The sequence below is a fragment of the Lagenorhynchus albirostris genome, chromosome 7, assembly GCF_949774975.1.
Source record: "Lagenorhynchus albirostris chromosome 7, mLagAlb1.1, whole genome shotgun sequence".
Classification (NCBI taxonomy): Eukaryota; Metazoa; Chordata; class Mammalia; order Artiodactyla; family Delphinidae; genus Lagenorhynchus; species Lagenorhynchus albirostris.
In genome coordinates, this window is record NC_083101.1 from 105,122,228 (window position 1) to 105,138,197 (window position 15,970).

The 15,970-nt window shown below is 44.9% G+C and overlaps 1 protein-coding gene across 4 annotated transcripts in view; it reads right to left on the reverse strand.

The window, feature by feature from the left end:
* INTS9 (integrator complex subunit 9) overlaps positions 1-15,970 on the reverse strand; it is a 111,615-nt gene that overhangs the window by 4,533 nt on the left and 91,112 nt on the right. For all 4 annotated transcript variants that reach the window (XM_060155772.1, XM_060155769.1, XM_060155770.1 and 1 more), the window contains 4 exons: positions 14,928-15,052; positions 12,730-12,897; positions 977-1,075; positions 146-283 (listed from right to left, as the gene is read on the reverse strand). In XM_060155772.1, coding sequence (XP_060011755.1) covers positions 146-283; positions 977-1,075; positions 12,730-12,897; positions 14,928-15,052 — 530 coding nt within the window. The remainder of the gene's footprint in view (positions 1-145; positions 284-976; positions 1,076-12,729; positions 12,898-14,927; positions 15,053-15,970) is intronic.

Below are 15,970 nucleotides of genomic sequence, written 5' to 3' on the forward strand. Positions count from 1 at the left end.
CCTCGCCTGGTTCTGTCCCCATGACCGAGGAGCAAGCAGATGCTGCAGGGCCAGCAGCGCAGGCAGTGGAGACGGCGAACAGCGGCAGCACGCGCTCCCGGGAGCGGGGCCGCGGTGCCTCAGACGGCGCACCCCACCCGCTCACCTTCTCCAGCGTCTGCACGAACTGCTCCACGGGGATAGAGCCGCTCAGCAGAGGCTTCAAAACCTTGCAGTCTGGAATGTCGTCACTGGCCCGCTTTCTCTTCTTGCCGCCTGCGGGCTGGGCAGGCCTGGGCGGGGGCTGGGTGGGAGGAAAACAGGGATCATCAAGGAGTCACCCGGGAGCCCGAGTGAAGCTACCCGGCCCACGGGACCCGCTTCCTGGGAGGGCCCTGGGCCTGCGTTCAGGGTCACCATCAGCTGGGGCTCCAGCTGGATTTCCACATAGCGCACACAAGCTAAAGCCAACTATCCACATAGAATTAACCCCTTATTCGGCAAAGATCTCTTCCTTTTATCAAAATCTATTCTTAATTTTCAGTTGACTGAACTCAGTGCTGTCTGCGTAAGGTCTTCATAACCCGTGTCGGTTATGAAGGGGCAGCAGCTCCGAGAACACTGGCTGTGGGGTCAGACTGACTGGCTACAGTCCTTCTGTCAAGAAAATGAAGGGCAGAGAGACTGCCTCTAAGACGGTGATAGTAAAGAGAACTTTGTGAGGATTAAATAAGACAACACCCGGTAGGGCCCTGGCCCGGGGTCCAGCGCACTTTAAGTGGCCGCTATGGGCACGTGATGCAGAGGAACAAGAGCGACACAGCCCAACCCTGAAGGGGGTTTTTCTCGGGGCGGCGGCGAAGACAAGGGCCCAAAGAGCTGCCCCCAAGGCGCACACGTGCCATGAAGTGAGGCGCTGGGGGGAGGGCCCCCACCTGCACGGGGTTCTTCCCGCAGGTCTGCTGTATCTCAGGGCCCTCGCCCTCCCTGACAATACCTGGAGGATGTGCTTGTTATCTTTAGTGTGCAGCACGGCCGAGACGGTTGCCAAGGAAACGCCAGGCTTGATCTCCATGGGTACCAGTGAGTCCGCAAGCTGGGAGCAAACAGAGGGGTTTCAGTCAGGCTCCCTGTAAACTGGGGGGACGAGGGTGCTGCCATCGTGCTGTGCAGAGGCAGGGGCTAGAAGACCACACTGGGCAGCAGTACCACCCTTGTGCACAGCCCAGGATTGGATGGTGACACCCAGGGTCAGGGTCACCCTGGCCAGCAGGCCATGTGCCCCTGCCAGTCTGGTGGAACGGTACCAGACGTCAAATGTCAAAACAGCCTTTAGTGATCACCATTATTCGTTTTCTTTTGAATTTTTATTTACATCACTGCAGTCTAAAATGACCAAATAACTTTAAGAAGTAAAAAAACTTAAAACAATCATTTTTAATCAAAAATACATCTCTCTCTCTCTCTCTCTCTCTCACACACACACACACACACGGTTTCTCCTCACTCAACATATACACCAAGTGCCGACTTTCACCTCTCCAGGGGACTAATGACAGGCAGGAAGGGCAGGGACAGCAGCATTTGGACTGACTGAGCTAATTCCTGGGAATCTGACTTCTCCCAAAGGTGAAGTACACAGCTTTTACCTGTGGGCCATCTCTTTCTCTAACACCAGAGTCTGATGTGTACCCATTCCTCTGCAACTTCAGAGTCCCCTAACCCAGCCACCAGTAGTGACATGTGATCTTACGAGAGGCCCTAACACTCGAATTTAGTTGACTACTGTTCTTAAACGCATGCAGACCTCAACCTATCCAAGCCTCCTTTATTAAAAAAAAATATGCAAGATGCCATTTATGTAAACATGAAGATCAGTATCAAATGGGCAAAGCAGGTGAGGATATTTGAAATGACTGGCAAATGGATGTGAGGACTATTTCATGAACCAAAAAACGGGGGGTGGGGGGGTGGCCAAGATGGCAGAGTAGGAAGACCCTGAGCTCACCTCCTCCATGGGCACTCCACAATTACAACTGTAGATATAGCAACCATAGATGAGAATGATTGGAAGACTAGCAGAAAATAATCTTCCACAACTAAAGATATGAAGGAGTCACAATGAGAAGGAGTGGGGCAGAGACATGGTGGAGTCAATACCCACACACTTGGGTAGGTGACCTGGCAGCCCCACCTACCAGTGTTCCTGTGGTAGTCAGCTCTGCCCTCAAAGGGGGTGACCCTAGAGCATATATCTGGTGACCAGAGGGGTGTGTGCTGCTGGGCCCCACAGGACGTCTCCTACAAAAGTCCAGTTCTCCAAGATTGGGAAATGTAACCAACTTACCTAACACACAGAAATAAAAACAGAATTAGGCAAAATGAGGAGACTGAGGAATATGTTACAAACAAAGGAATAAGATAAAACCCCAGAAGAACTGAGCAAAGGGGAGACAGGCAATTGACCTGCTAAGTTCAAGGTAATGAACATAAAGATGCTCAATGAATTTGGGAGAAGAATGGATGGAACACAGTGAGACGTTAGAAGTTTTTAATAAAGTGTTAGAAAATATAAAGAAGAACCAGAGCTGAAGAACACAGTAACTGAAACAAAAAATACACTGGAGGGAATCAAGAGTAGATTAGTTGACACAAAGGAACAGATCAGCACACTAGAAGACAGAGTAGTAGAAATCACCCAATCTAAACAGAAAAAAGAAAATCGTTTAAGAGACTTCTGGGACAATATCAAGTGCACTAACGTTCACATAATAGGGAACTTGAGAATAGAGAAAGGGGCAGAGAACTGTTTGAAGAAATAATAACTGAAAACTTCCCTAACCTGGGAAACGAACAGACATGCAGGCCCAGAGAGTCCCAAATAAGATGAACCCAAAGAGGTCCACACCAAGACATATTGTAATCGAAATGGCAAAAATTAAAGATAAAGAATCTTAAAAGCAGCAAGGGAAAAGCAACTAGTTACATACAAAGGAACTCCCATAAGACTATTAGCTAACTTTTCCAAAAGTATTACAAAAACAACCAGAAAATAATTAAGAAAATGGCAATAAGTACATACCTATAAAATAATGATTTTAAATGTGAATGGGCTGAATTTGCCACTCAAAAGACATAGAGTACTGAATGGATTAAAAAATAAGGCCCATCTACATGTGGCCTACAAAAGACTCATTTCAGAAATAAGGAGAGACACAGACTGAAGGTGAAGGGATGGAAAGAGATATTCTATGAAATGAAAAGCTATACTCAGACAAAATAGACTTTAAAACAAAGACTGTAATAAAAGGGGCATTACATAATGATAAACAGGTCAATCCAGCAAGAAGATGTAACATAAATGTATATGCACCTAACACAGAAGCACCAAGATCTATAAAGCAAACATTAATGGACTTAAAGGGAGAAACCGAAAGCAATACAATAATATTAAGAGACTTTTAACACCCCACTCACATCATTGAATAGATCATCTAGACATAAAATCAATAAGGAAACACCTTAAATGACACATTAGACCCAATGGTGCGCATATATATATATAAATATATAAAACATTCCAGCCCAAAGCAGCAGAATATACATTCTTTTCAAGTGCACATGGAACATTCTCCATGATAGATCACATGATGCTAGGCCACTAAACAAGTCTCAGTAGATTTAAGAAGACTGAAATCATATCAAGCATCTTTTCCAACCACACTATGAAACTAGAAATCAACTACATGAAAAAAACTTCAAAAAACACAAAACACGGAGGCTAAGCAATATGCTCCTCAACAACCAGTGCACCAATGAAGAAACCAAGAAGAATTTCAAAAACACCTGGAGACAAATAAAAATGTAAACACAACGATTCAAAATCTATGGGAAGCAGCAAAGGCAGTTCTAAGGGAATCTTACAGTGAAACAAGCCTACCTCAGGAAACAAGAAAAATCTCAAACAAGCTAATCTTATCCCTACAGGAACTAGAAAAGGAAAAAACAAAACCCAAAGTTAGCAGAAGAAATTCTAAAGCAATGAAACTAAGAGCTACTTCTTTGAAAAGAAAAACAAAATTGATATACCTTTAGTCAGAATCGTCAAGAGAAGAGAGAGAGGGACCAAACAAAACCAGAAATGAAAGAGGGGAAGTTAAAACTGACACCACAGAAACACAAAGGATCATAAGAGATTACTATGAACAATTACAGGCCAATAAAATGAATAAATTGCTAGAAATGTACAATCTCCTAAGACTAAATCAGGAAGAAACAGAAAATATGAACAGACCGATTACCAGTAATGAAACTGAATCAGTAATAACAAACAAAAGTCCAGAACCAGCTGGCTTCGCTGGTGAATTCTACCAAAAATTTAAATCAGAGTTAACACTTATTCTTCTCAAACCTTTCCAAAACTGAAGAGGAAGGAATGCCTCCAAACTCATTCTACAAGACCAGCATCACCCTGATACCCAAACCAGACAAAGACAGCACACAAAAAAGAATCTCAGGCCAATATCACTGAGGAACATAGATGAAAAAAGTCTCAACAAAATATTAGCAAACCGAATTCAACAATACATTAAAAGGATCATATACCACGATCAAGTGGGATTTAGCCCAGGGATGCAAGAATGGTTCAATATTCACAGAACAGTCAACATGATGATACACCACATTAACAAGCAGAAGAATAAAAATCACATGATCATCTTAATAGACTCAGAAAAAGCTTTGGACCAAATTCAACATCCAATCATGATAAAAACTCTTAAGAAAGTGGGTATAGAGGGAACATACTAAATATAGGGCACATATATGTGCCATATATGACAAGCACACAGCTAACATCATACTCAATGGTGAAAAGCTGAAAGCATTTCCTCCAGGATAAGGAACAATACAAGGATGCCCACTCTTGACACTGTTATTCAACATAGTACTGGAAGTCCTAGCCACAGCAATCAGAAAAGAAATAAAAGGAATCCAAATCGGAAAGGAAGAAGTAAAACTGTCACTGTTGGCAGATGACATGATACTATATATAGAAAATCTAAAGACACAACCAAACTGTTAGAACTAATAAATGAATTCAGTAAGGTTGCAGGATACAAAATCACTATACAGAAATCTGCTGCATTTCCATACAGTATCAACAAACTATCTGAAAGAGGAATTAGGAAAACAATCCCATTTACAACTGCATCAAAAAGAATAAAACACCATGGAATAAATCTAACCAAGGAGGTAAAATACCTATACTTGGAAAATTATAAGACACTGATGAAAGAAATTGATGACAACAGAAACAAATGGAAAGATATACTGTGCTCATGGATTGGAAGAATATTGTTAAAATAACCATACTTCCTAAGGCAATCTATAGATTCAATGCAAACTCTATAAAAATACCAATGGCATTTTTTACAGAACTAGAATAATTCTAAAATTTATATGGAAACACAAAAAACACCAAATAGCCAAAACAATCTTGAGAAAGAAGAACAAAGCCCAAGGTATTACACTCTCTGAGTTTCAACTATACTACAAAGCTACAGTAATTAAAACAAAATGGCAGGGGCTTCCCTGGTGGCGCAGTGGCTGGGAGTCTGCCTGCCGATGCAGGGGACGCGGGTTCATGCCCTGGTCCGGGAGGATCCCACATGCCGCGGAGTGGCTGGGCCCGTGAGCCATGGCCGCTGGGCCTGCGCGTCCGGAGCCTGTGCTCCGCAATGGGAGGGGCCACAACAGTGGGAGGCCCGTGTACCGCATAAAAACAAAAAAACCCAAAAAAACCCAAAATGGCATTGGCACAAAAACAGACATATAGGTTAATGGAACAGAATAGACAGCCCAGAAATAAACACATGCTTATATGGTCATTTAATCTATGATAAAGGAGGCAAGAATATGCAATGGGGAAAAGACAGCCTCTTCAATAAATGTTATTGGGAAAACTGAACAACCACATGCAAAAGTCTCATGTCTTATACCATATAAAAAATAAACTCAAAATAGATTAAAGACTTAAATCTAAGACCTTAAACCACAAAACTCCTAGGAGAAAACATAGGCAATATGCTCTTTGACGGCAGTTTTTTATCAATTTTGTTTTTTTTTTCTTTTTGCGGTACACGGGACTTTCACTGCTGTGGCCTCTCCCGTTGCGGAGCACAGGCTCCGGATGCGCAGGCTCAGCGGCCATGGCTCACGGGCCCAGCCGCTCCGCGGCATGTGGGATCCTCCCGGACCGGGGCACGAACGTGCGATCCCTGCATTGGCAGGCAGACTCTCAACCACTGCGCCACCAGGGAAGCCCCAATTTTTTTTTTTGGGGGATGTCTCCTCAGACAAGGGATTCAAAAGCAAAAATAAACAAATCGAACAACATCAAACAAAAAGCTTTTGCACAGTGAAGGATACTACCAACAATACAAAAAGGCTGCCTACTGCATGGGAGAAGATATTTGTAAAGAATATATCAGATGGGGTTAATATCCAAAATATACAAAGAACTCATATAATTCAACATAAAAAACCCCCAAAAACCTGACTGAAAAATTGGCAGAAGACCTGAATAGGCATTTTCCCAAAGAAGACATACAGATGGCCAACAGACCCATGAAAAGATGCTCAACATCACTATCATCAGGCAAGCGGAAAGTGAAACCATAATGAGGTATCACCTCATACCTGTCAGAACAGCTATTATCAAAAACACAACAAATAACAAGTGTTGGCAAGGATGTAGAGAAAAGGGAACACTTGTGCACTATTGGTGGGATTGTAAATTAGTGTAGCTGCTATGGAAAAGTTCCTCAAAAAATTAAAAATAGAACTACCATATGATCCAGCAATTCCACTTCTGGGTATTTACCCAAAGAAAACAAAACACTAATCTGAAAAGATATATGCACCCCTATGTTCACTGTAGCATTATTTACAATAGCCAAGATATGGAAGCAACCTAAGTGTCCACTGACAGATGAATGGATAAAGAAGATGTGGTCTGTGTATGTACGTGTGTGTGTGCGTGTGTGTGTGTGTATGCAGTGGGATATTATTCATCCATTAAAAAAAAAGGAATCTTGCCACTTATGACAACATGGATAGACCTAGAGGGTATTATGCTAAGTGAAATAATATAACAAATACCATGATTTCACTTATATGTGGAATCTAAAAAACAAATGAACAAACATTAAAAAAGAAAAGAAATACACTCATAGATACAGAGAACAAACAGGTGGATGCCAGAGGGGAAGGGATAAGGGGATGAGTGAAATAGGTAAGAGAGATTGATTTACAGGGATGAAGTGTACATTACAGGAAACATAGTAATGTAATAAAATCATATGGTAACAGACAGTAACTAGACTTAGTGTGATGATCATTTTGTAATGTATAGAAATATTAAATCGCTATGTTGTGCACCAGGAACTAACACAGCAGTAGGTCAATTATACTTCAATTAAAAAAAAAAGGGATAAAAAGAGAAAACATATGAAACCAGTGTGAAATGCTCCCACTGAGATGCGTGTGTGCTCTGAGCTCCTGACAATGCCCATCCATAAATATTCTTTTCCTTCCTACACTGTATTGTTCCCATCAAAGGATCAAAGGTCAGGTTGTCTGGCAGAACTTTAAAGTCAAAGAATTGGCTTGGGAGGTTTGCAGATAGCACTGTGGGAACCAAGCAGGTGAGAGGCTCTCCCTGGGCAGCCCCAGGAATAAATTCTATCTCCAAGAAGCCTCTCTGAAGTGGCAGCTCTGCCACAAGGGAAGTCTACCTAGAGCTCACAAGATGACTCAGCCAGACACCTCTGCGAAGGAGGATGCATCCACCTACCACCGCAGAAATAGAATTTTTCTATTAGCGCATGCCCATCAGGACTGACGTCAGCTCTCCCACTTTGCAGCTACAGGGACCAAGAGGGAGGATTTACAAGGAAGCTGCACAGGACACACTTTCATTTGGGGGAGAAACAAGCATCCGTTAGTAGTAGCAAAACCTAAAGAACAGCAACAGATTTTAACCCCTTCATGTCCCACATGCATTTCCCAGGCAAAACCAAATGATACTTTTAGTTCTATATCTACATTCCACATACAAAGATTTATGTAAAAGAATGTTTCTGAAAGTATTATTTATAGTTTGAAAAAGCAGAAATAATAAATGTCCACCAGTAAAGGAAGTTAAATTATGATGCATTTATGATAGACCATTATATACCTAAGATACTTTTGAAATATATTTAATGACAATATACTGTTACTTTACAAAGATTATACGAGGTATGACTCAAACACACACACAGAGTGAACGCACAAAGCAAATACTAAAAAATTGGACAGTAATTATGTCTGGTATTGGGATTAGGACTGATTTTTTTTGTCTTTATCCTTTTTTTCCCCCTTATTTTCCAAGTTTTCTAGAATGAACAAGCTTATTTTTATTGAAAAATGAATCTTACGACAGAGTCATAAACATAAAAGCTTGAGAAGCCTGAGGGGCCTTAAAAACAAAAGAAGACCATCCAGAGTGCTGGTTCTCAGGTGTGGTGGCAGAGACCCCTGCGGCTCCTGAGGCTCTTTTGTAGCATCGAGGTCAATATGATTGTCATTAATAATGTTTTGCCTTTTCACTCTCATTCTCTCACAAGGGTTCACTAGAATTTTCTAGAGGCTACATGACTTGTATATCACAACAGACTGAAAGCAAAAGGGGACAGGAGAATCCAGCCGTCTTCAACAGGCAGACGTTAAAGAGATTTGCAAACATAGAACAGTGCCCTTCTTCTCTTTATCTTTTTTTTTTGAAACATTTTCCAAAAAAAGACCTTTTAGGGGCTTCCCTGGCAGCTCAGTAGTTAAGAATTCGCCTGCCAATGCAGGGGACACGGGTTTGGTCCCTGATCTGGGAAGATCCCACATGCAGTAGAGCAACTAAGCCCACGAGCCACAACTACTGAGCCTGCGTGCTGCAACTGCTGAAGCCCATGCATCTAGAGCCCGTGCTTCACAACAAAGAGAAGCCCACGTAATGAGAAGCCCGTGCACCGCAATGAAGAGTAGTCCCCCCCTCTCCGCCATTATAGAGAAAGCCTGCGTGCAGCAACGAAGACCCAACGCAGCCAAAAGTAAATGAAAATAAAAAAAAAATGTTAACGTCTAATGGGTTTATATTATTTTTTATTTAATAATTATTCATTTAAGAATTAAATATTTTTAAAATGTCTTAGTTTTAACTTCTATTATAGCAAATATCAATAGATATAACCCGCATACACAAAAGCTCTCTGGGGTTCTAATTTTTAAGAAGTCTTGAGACCAAAAAGTTTGAGGACTGCTGGCTTAGAGTACTGTAATCTAACCCTAAGCCTTCAAGCCCAGCCACTGTAAGACAGACCTTGGCCAGAAGGTAAATACCAGACAAAAATAACGCAAAGACACTGGGTCACAGCCTTTCACTTTGAGATGAGCAAAATGCAGAGGAAATGAAAAGCACAATCATAAAAACATATTAAACAACCAAAATAACTAGAAGTGGGGATGGTTAGTGCCACTTCTTTGCTACAAACCACAAAACAAAAACTTGGCCCCTTTTTGGAGGGGAACTTGCTTTCATCTCTCCCTCCCAATCAAAAAAAAAAAAACAAAACAAAATCCATCATCAACGCCAAACTACTAAAACGAAACAAAAAATTCCAACACAGGCAATATTAACCTGATGGGTTAGGCAACTGGAAGTCTAAAGCAAAGAGCAATTATTTCAATGTTCTAGCAGGAGGCTTCAGGAGGACAGCTGGTCAAAAAGAGCCCTGGCCGACCTGCAGGAAGACGGAGGTGACCCCCCAGAGACCAGCAGTGACAAACAGGTGGGCGTCTCAGGGTCAAGGCTGCTGGTCTACTCCCACTGGACTTGAGGGAGGAGCTTCACGAAAGATAGAAGAGCGTGCTGTGCACTCCCCAAAGCCAATCCCTTCCTTCTCTGGCTCAGTGTCAGAAGGCATAAAAGAGGTAGATTTATCTTTTATTTTGGTAATTTAAAATGGGAACAGACAAGCTTAATGTGGACTGTTTAATCACGGTGAGGATAAACTTGGGCATGGGAAATGCCAGAAGCTTATTAGTAAGACTGTTTCTTTGTAGATGGATAGTAATTTTGTTTTTGTCTTTAAAAACTCAACATTCTCCCTTCTTTTTGCATATATGAAATAGGTCTCTTACACCAGCGGTCCTCAAATTTTAGCAAGCATTGGCTCCCGGGGAGGGCTGGCTGAAACCCAGACTGCTGGGCCTCACCCTGGAGTGTCGATTCAGCAGGCCTGAGGTGGGGCTGGAGAACCTGCACTTTTAACGAGTCCCCAGTGCTGCTGCTGAGGCTGGTGATGGATTACACGGAGCCCCGCACTGCGATCCCCACAGGAAGGCCGTGGGCTGGGTGCCCCATTGCCGCAGCGGCACAGATCAACTGGGGGCTCTACTCTCACTTACAGGACAAAATCTGTGACATATGTTAGGAATGACCTTTGGGGCACAAAGGGCACATACTGGTGATCACCTAGGTTTCCTCAGGGATGGAAAAGACCAGGTCTAATTGAGTAAGCGTACCTATCTCATAAGATGGGTGAGACAGTCCATGGGAAGTGCTGAGTACAGATCCTGGCCCATAGTGACACCTCAATAAACATATTATTTGCATTACAATTAAATGGGGGAGCCAAAGGGCTGGGCCAATGAAATATGGAGAAAGGATAACCTGGAATTCAGAGCTGAAAGAACTTTCTTTATTCTCTTGGGTCTCAGTAGGACGTGGCCTCAAAGGGAAGAGCAGAGGAGAGGCCAGTTCCCTGCTCACTGTCAGGTGTACTAAGGTCGTGAGGAAACTCCTGACACAGGTAGCCCTGGCCACCTCTCTTGTGAAGGAGCTGTTATCAGAGAGAAATGCAAGTCAGCTGCTGAGCCCAGATACCAGGGAGTGAGCAGCTGCTCTCACAAGCTCCAACGAAAAATGGCTATTTTCCTTTTAAAGAACTAGCAGACCACAAACATCCCAATGACACTCAAAGCAGTCAACCTGAGGAACCATACATATCTCTCCACCGGTTTACTGCTTACCAATAAGCAATAAACTGCCCCTTTAAAAAAATCACCTTTATAACTTTCCCCACTTCATCTCTCCAGCCTGGGCTCACAGGCAGCTCTTCTGCCCTCTCAATCCGGCCACATGCTGTTTGCTGAGGGGACACGTGCTGTGACGGCTCCCTCCCCAGGAACCAAGAGTGAAATGAAAATGGATGTGAAATGTGAACGATCATCTACTTCTATGTGTCTTAGTGAAAAACACGACCACTTGCTAGTTTTATCTAGCAAACAAGTCTTGCTAGTTTTATCTTGCTGAATCAGTTTTCTCTAAATTAGTTACGGAAATCTGTTTGGATCTCCTTTGTCTATTGCTCTATTTTTTAAAAAATAAATTAATTTATTTATTGTTGGCTGCACTGGGTCTTCGTTGCTGTGCGTGGGCTTTCTCTAGTTGCAGCGAGTGGGGGCTACTCTTTGTTGCGGTGTGCGGGCTTCTCATTGTGGTGGCTTCTCTCGTTGTAGAGCATGGGCTCTAGGCGTGTGGGCTTCAGTAGTTGTGGTACGCAGGCTCAGTAGTTGTGGCCCATGGGCTTAGCTGCTCCGTGGCATGTGGGATCTTCCTGGACCAGGGCTCAAACCCATGTCCCCTGCATTGGCAGGCGGATTCTTAACCACTGTGCCACCAGGGAAGCCCCTGTCTATTGCTCTTAATTTAAAAAAGAACAACTCAGGTTAACTGTGGAAAGGACTGAATGTACCGGACACTGGGTCCCCATTGATGGCACCTGGCCTTGTTCCACCACCAGCCTTTGTTAGGGTCTTGGAAATGGGCAACATTCAGGGCCTTAGCCTTCAAACTCCAAGATCTGGCTACTCTTCTGAGCTCCAGAGAGAATCGGGGGACACTGCTTTTAAGTTTTCCTACTTCTTTTTCCTGTTTGCTAAAAACATGTTTAAGCGTCTCCGGCGGCAACAGCAAGCCAAAAGCAGCGTCCTCAGAGCTCGGCACACCGTCACTGCGGCAGCTGGGCCACACGCTTCCCACTGCCCCTCCCCACACCCGTCACTCAGGCGCAACCCACCTCAGCTGTCCCACATGCACGACATGCTTTTTACCTTTTTTCCCTATTAAAACAAGCTCAGATATCAGAGAACTAAAAAATATTAGACTTCAGTAGAATAAAATCTTTAAGTTATACTAAAATGCATGCAAATAGTAATCAAAGTTTACATTCCTTACTTTTTGGTTACTCTCATCTCCTCCATCTATCTCTGAACTTGGTGAAACTTGGCCCTCACTCATAAATGGGGTCCAGGAGGGACGAGGAAACCCACACCCTCAGGTGGTTAGGGACAGAGCTGACGCTGGCTTACCTGTTCTCCATGCTATGGCCTGCGCCCTGGCCTCCCACACACATTAAGCTTTAATGTAAGCAGTGCTCCAGCAGGCCTGAGGTTGATAGCTGTTACTTCATTACTGGAAAAATGAGGAGGTTCTGAAAATCCCACCTCTCTTCCCAGTTACTTGCTTAAGGGTCGATGTGCTTTGGTTCATCCACGTGTGATACAAACCCCAAAGAAAGCCACTGCTGGGACGGTCTTCCGCAGACTCAAGTGGAAAACCCGGTTGTGACCCTGGGAAGCAGCACAGCTCACCTCTGGCATGATTTCTATCTTCTCATACCGACGCTTGAAGGGCAGGGCGAGGACCTCGGCGCGCCGATAGGACATGGCGGGTGGCTGGCAGTCAATCATCAGGTCTATCCGGTGGGACTGCGCTGGGGGCGGCTGGGTGTACTGCTCAGGACAGACCACGTGGAGGGGCTGAGGAACCAGCGTGACAGGGGCAGGTGGGGGCAGAAGAAGGAGGAAACAAGAGGAGGCTGTGAGGCAGGAGGGGCCGCGTCCTGAGCTAAGCCTCCCTTTGCAGTGCTCAGGCTCACCATTTGGCCGTTTCGAATTCTCATCCTGTCAAACCCAAGTAACCAGTGAAGTGAGGGGAAAGAAGAACAAAAATTTCAGGGAAAAGCCCTGATCTGCCGGCCATGTTGATGAGCAAGGGATTTACTGTCTTGGTTTGCATTTATTTTTTCATTGTATTTAAGTCACTTTGATGGTGACAGCCATGGGTCTACCCTCAAATGACCTCTGAGCCCCTTGAGGGCAGTCTTCTCGTCACTTCCCATCATCGACTTGGTACCACTACTGGCTGATTAGCAAGAACTGTGACTTTTTGTGCTAGTTTGGATTTCTGGTCTGGATCTGCAGGTCTACTGGTACTACGCAGTGCGCAATGGTGAGGCCTTATCCTCAGTTGTGTAGGACACACTGAATCAGATAGCATTTTTTTATTTTTTAACAGATGTCTCTTTTTATTATCTTGAGAGAAAACCAATTAGTAAGTCAATGTTTACTTTGGCCAAATACCACCCAACTGCCAACAGAACGTGGCACCCAGAGAGTCAAGGCATTGTCACTGCGTTTACTGAAGAGTCTGGACCGAGCCTCAAGTTCCCGGAAGAACAAGGCTTCCAACAGACCTGACGGGTTGCGTTTCAAACCGCACTTGTCCTTTAGGACTGACACCTCTCCTCCTCTTCAGACTGCCTTTCACCCTCCTTCCTGCCTGGTTAGCATCTTATAACTGTCTCAAAGCCAGTCGACTCCACAGTCACTGCCTGAGGACTCTCCCCAGGTTCTCCTCCCCTGCAGTGGAGACCAGGCGGCCTCCTGTTTCCCTTATTCACACACCACCGAGGGGCTGCGGAGTCTGCCGTGGTTCAGGGACAGAGGGTGACATTACTCAGGAGTGAAAACAACAGGCTCTTAACTGTTTCTTCCAGCAAGTTGACAGGCACACAGTGGTGTATCAGATCGCTCATGGAAATCGGAAGTGGCTTAACTGCTCCAACCATGTCTAGAGAAAGGCCCAGCAAGCTTGGGGTCACCATCAGCTGTTACCCCTGCGCTCCGGAGGCCTCCAGCTTTCTCTGTTTCCTGCTACCCTTCCTTAGAGTTTCCTGTTAGTGCCTCTCTTCCTGAGGTCAGGGGTTCTGTGAAGAGGAGGAAAGTGATCTCCCAGCTCAGGCCGAGAAATGTAGGGAGCCAACCACACCTCGCTCAGCGACTAGGGTCCAGGGCACCCCAGCGCTCACGTAAGGTCCCGGGCACACCGAGGTGATGGGACATCAGAACCCTTCCTCTCGCCTGTTCTGAGCTGTTTTCCTCACCAACTGCCACCACCCCTCCAACCCCGAAACACGGGCCACCCGAATGATAAGTGACCCAGGGCGGTGAGTTTTTCCTCCCCGTTCTCCTTCTGGGCCAACAGTGCTCCTTTCGCCTATGCTTTACCCCAACTACTCCCTCCCTTTCTCTAAGGCAGAAAATGCAAAATGAAACAAACAAACAAAAAAGCGACAACCACCAAACCAAAACAATCCGCTAACAAAAGCATAACACTGTGGTACTAACCCACGTGTGCAACAAGGGCCCAATACATGTTTCAGTTCAGCTGTCTTTCAGCTTGACGAGTATGTTTCTAGAATGATTTTTTTTGGTGGTGGGAGGGGGTAATTTGCTTTTAACTGGACACAAATGGTCCTCATCAAAAATGAGACACTGTTTACACTTTCTTTTCCTCCCACTTTTGATTTCTTTAGAGGAGAAACTTCTTTCAGGGTGTAAAGCCCACCGGTTTGGAGTCTGGAGGGTACCGGGCTGAGCACTCCACAGACCGAGAACGGGTGAGGAAGACAAGCAGTGCAGCTCGCCATCCTGGCCCTCACACCGCAGACATAATCCGCACAGAGATGCCAGGACCGCGGGAGCCGCCAGCACAATTTCCCCATTACCTGCACTTCTTTGAGCAGCTTTGACACTTGGATGAAATTCAGTCTCGTATCAATGGGGCAGTATATGCATTTCATGGCCAAGGGCTGGTAGGGAGCCAGTGCTTCCAGGTATGTGAAGTCGGGTTCTAAGGGGAGCACAAGAAAGAAAATTTTAAACGCAGGCAACAGAGGAACGGCCCAGTGAGGAAGCAGCTGGCATGGTTGAGGCCCAGCAGACGGGCAGCATGACAGGAAAGGCACTGAAGGTTACAGGAGCCAGATTCCCCATCACGGGAGAGAGGAGTGATTTACAAATAAGGAGAGGGGGAGGCTGGACTGAACGCTGCAGGATGGATATGGAATTGGAGGGACGGCGTGAGCGCCAGGTTTTCAACACAGATAGAGAGAGAGATGAGACAAATGAGGGGATAAATAAGTAAATGGGTGAGAAAGGAAAGCTCTTCTTTACAACAAAATGCCAACTAATAAATGTAAAAGAAGTGATGAAATTGAAAAAAAACTTCATCATTTGGCAACCATCACAGTAATAATTTATTTGGACCAGAATCAATAGATGCTAAAAAAAATTAGATAAACACATGGGGAAGACCAGGATAAGTACATAGGCTCGAAGTGTCCCCCACAAGATACTGATTGACACAGAGCGGTGACTTCACAGTGGAGAAATCCGGCACAAGCCACTCGAACAGAGTGCTCAAAGGTCACCCCCAGGTAGGAGACAGACCATGTGCCTCCTACTTGACAGGATGCACGCAGAAGAAGAAAAAGAAGGATCCTGACCCCATGTCAACAAAATGCTTGTGCTGAGGCTGCGATGCCCCATCAGCAGAGCCAGTGCAGCGCCTGGGAACTGTCCTTGCCACGCTGGCTGGTTTGTTCTCTGCAGAGCCGCTCACCACGGCCAGCCTGGCGGGGATTGTTTGCTCCGCAGGAGGAAGCTGCCCACCTCGGGCCAAAAGCAGTGGCTCATTCCTGGTGTGAAAAACGACACGCAGGTTCCTGACACAGTCTGTGCCCTGCGAGGACGCCACTTCCTACGGCCC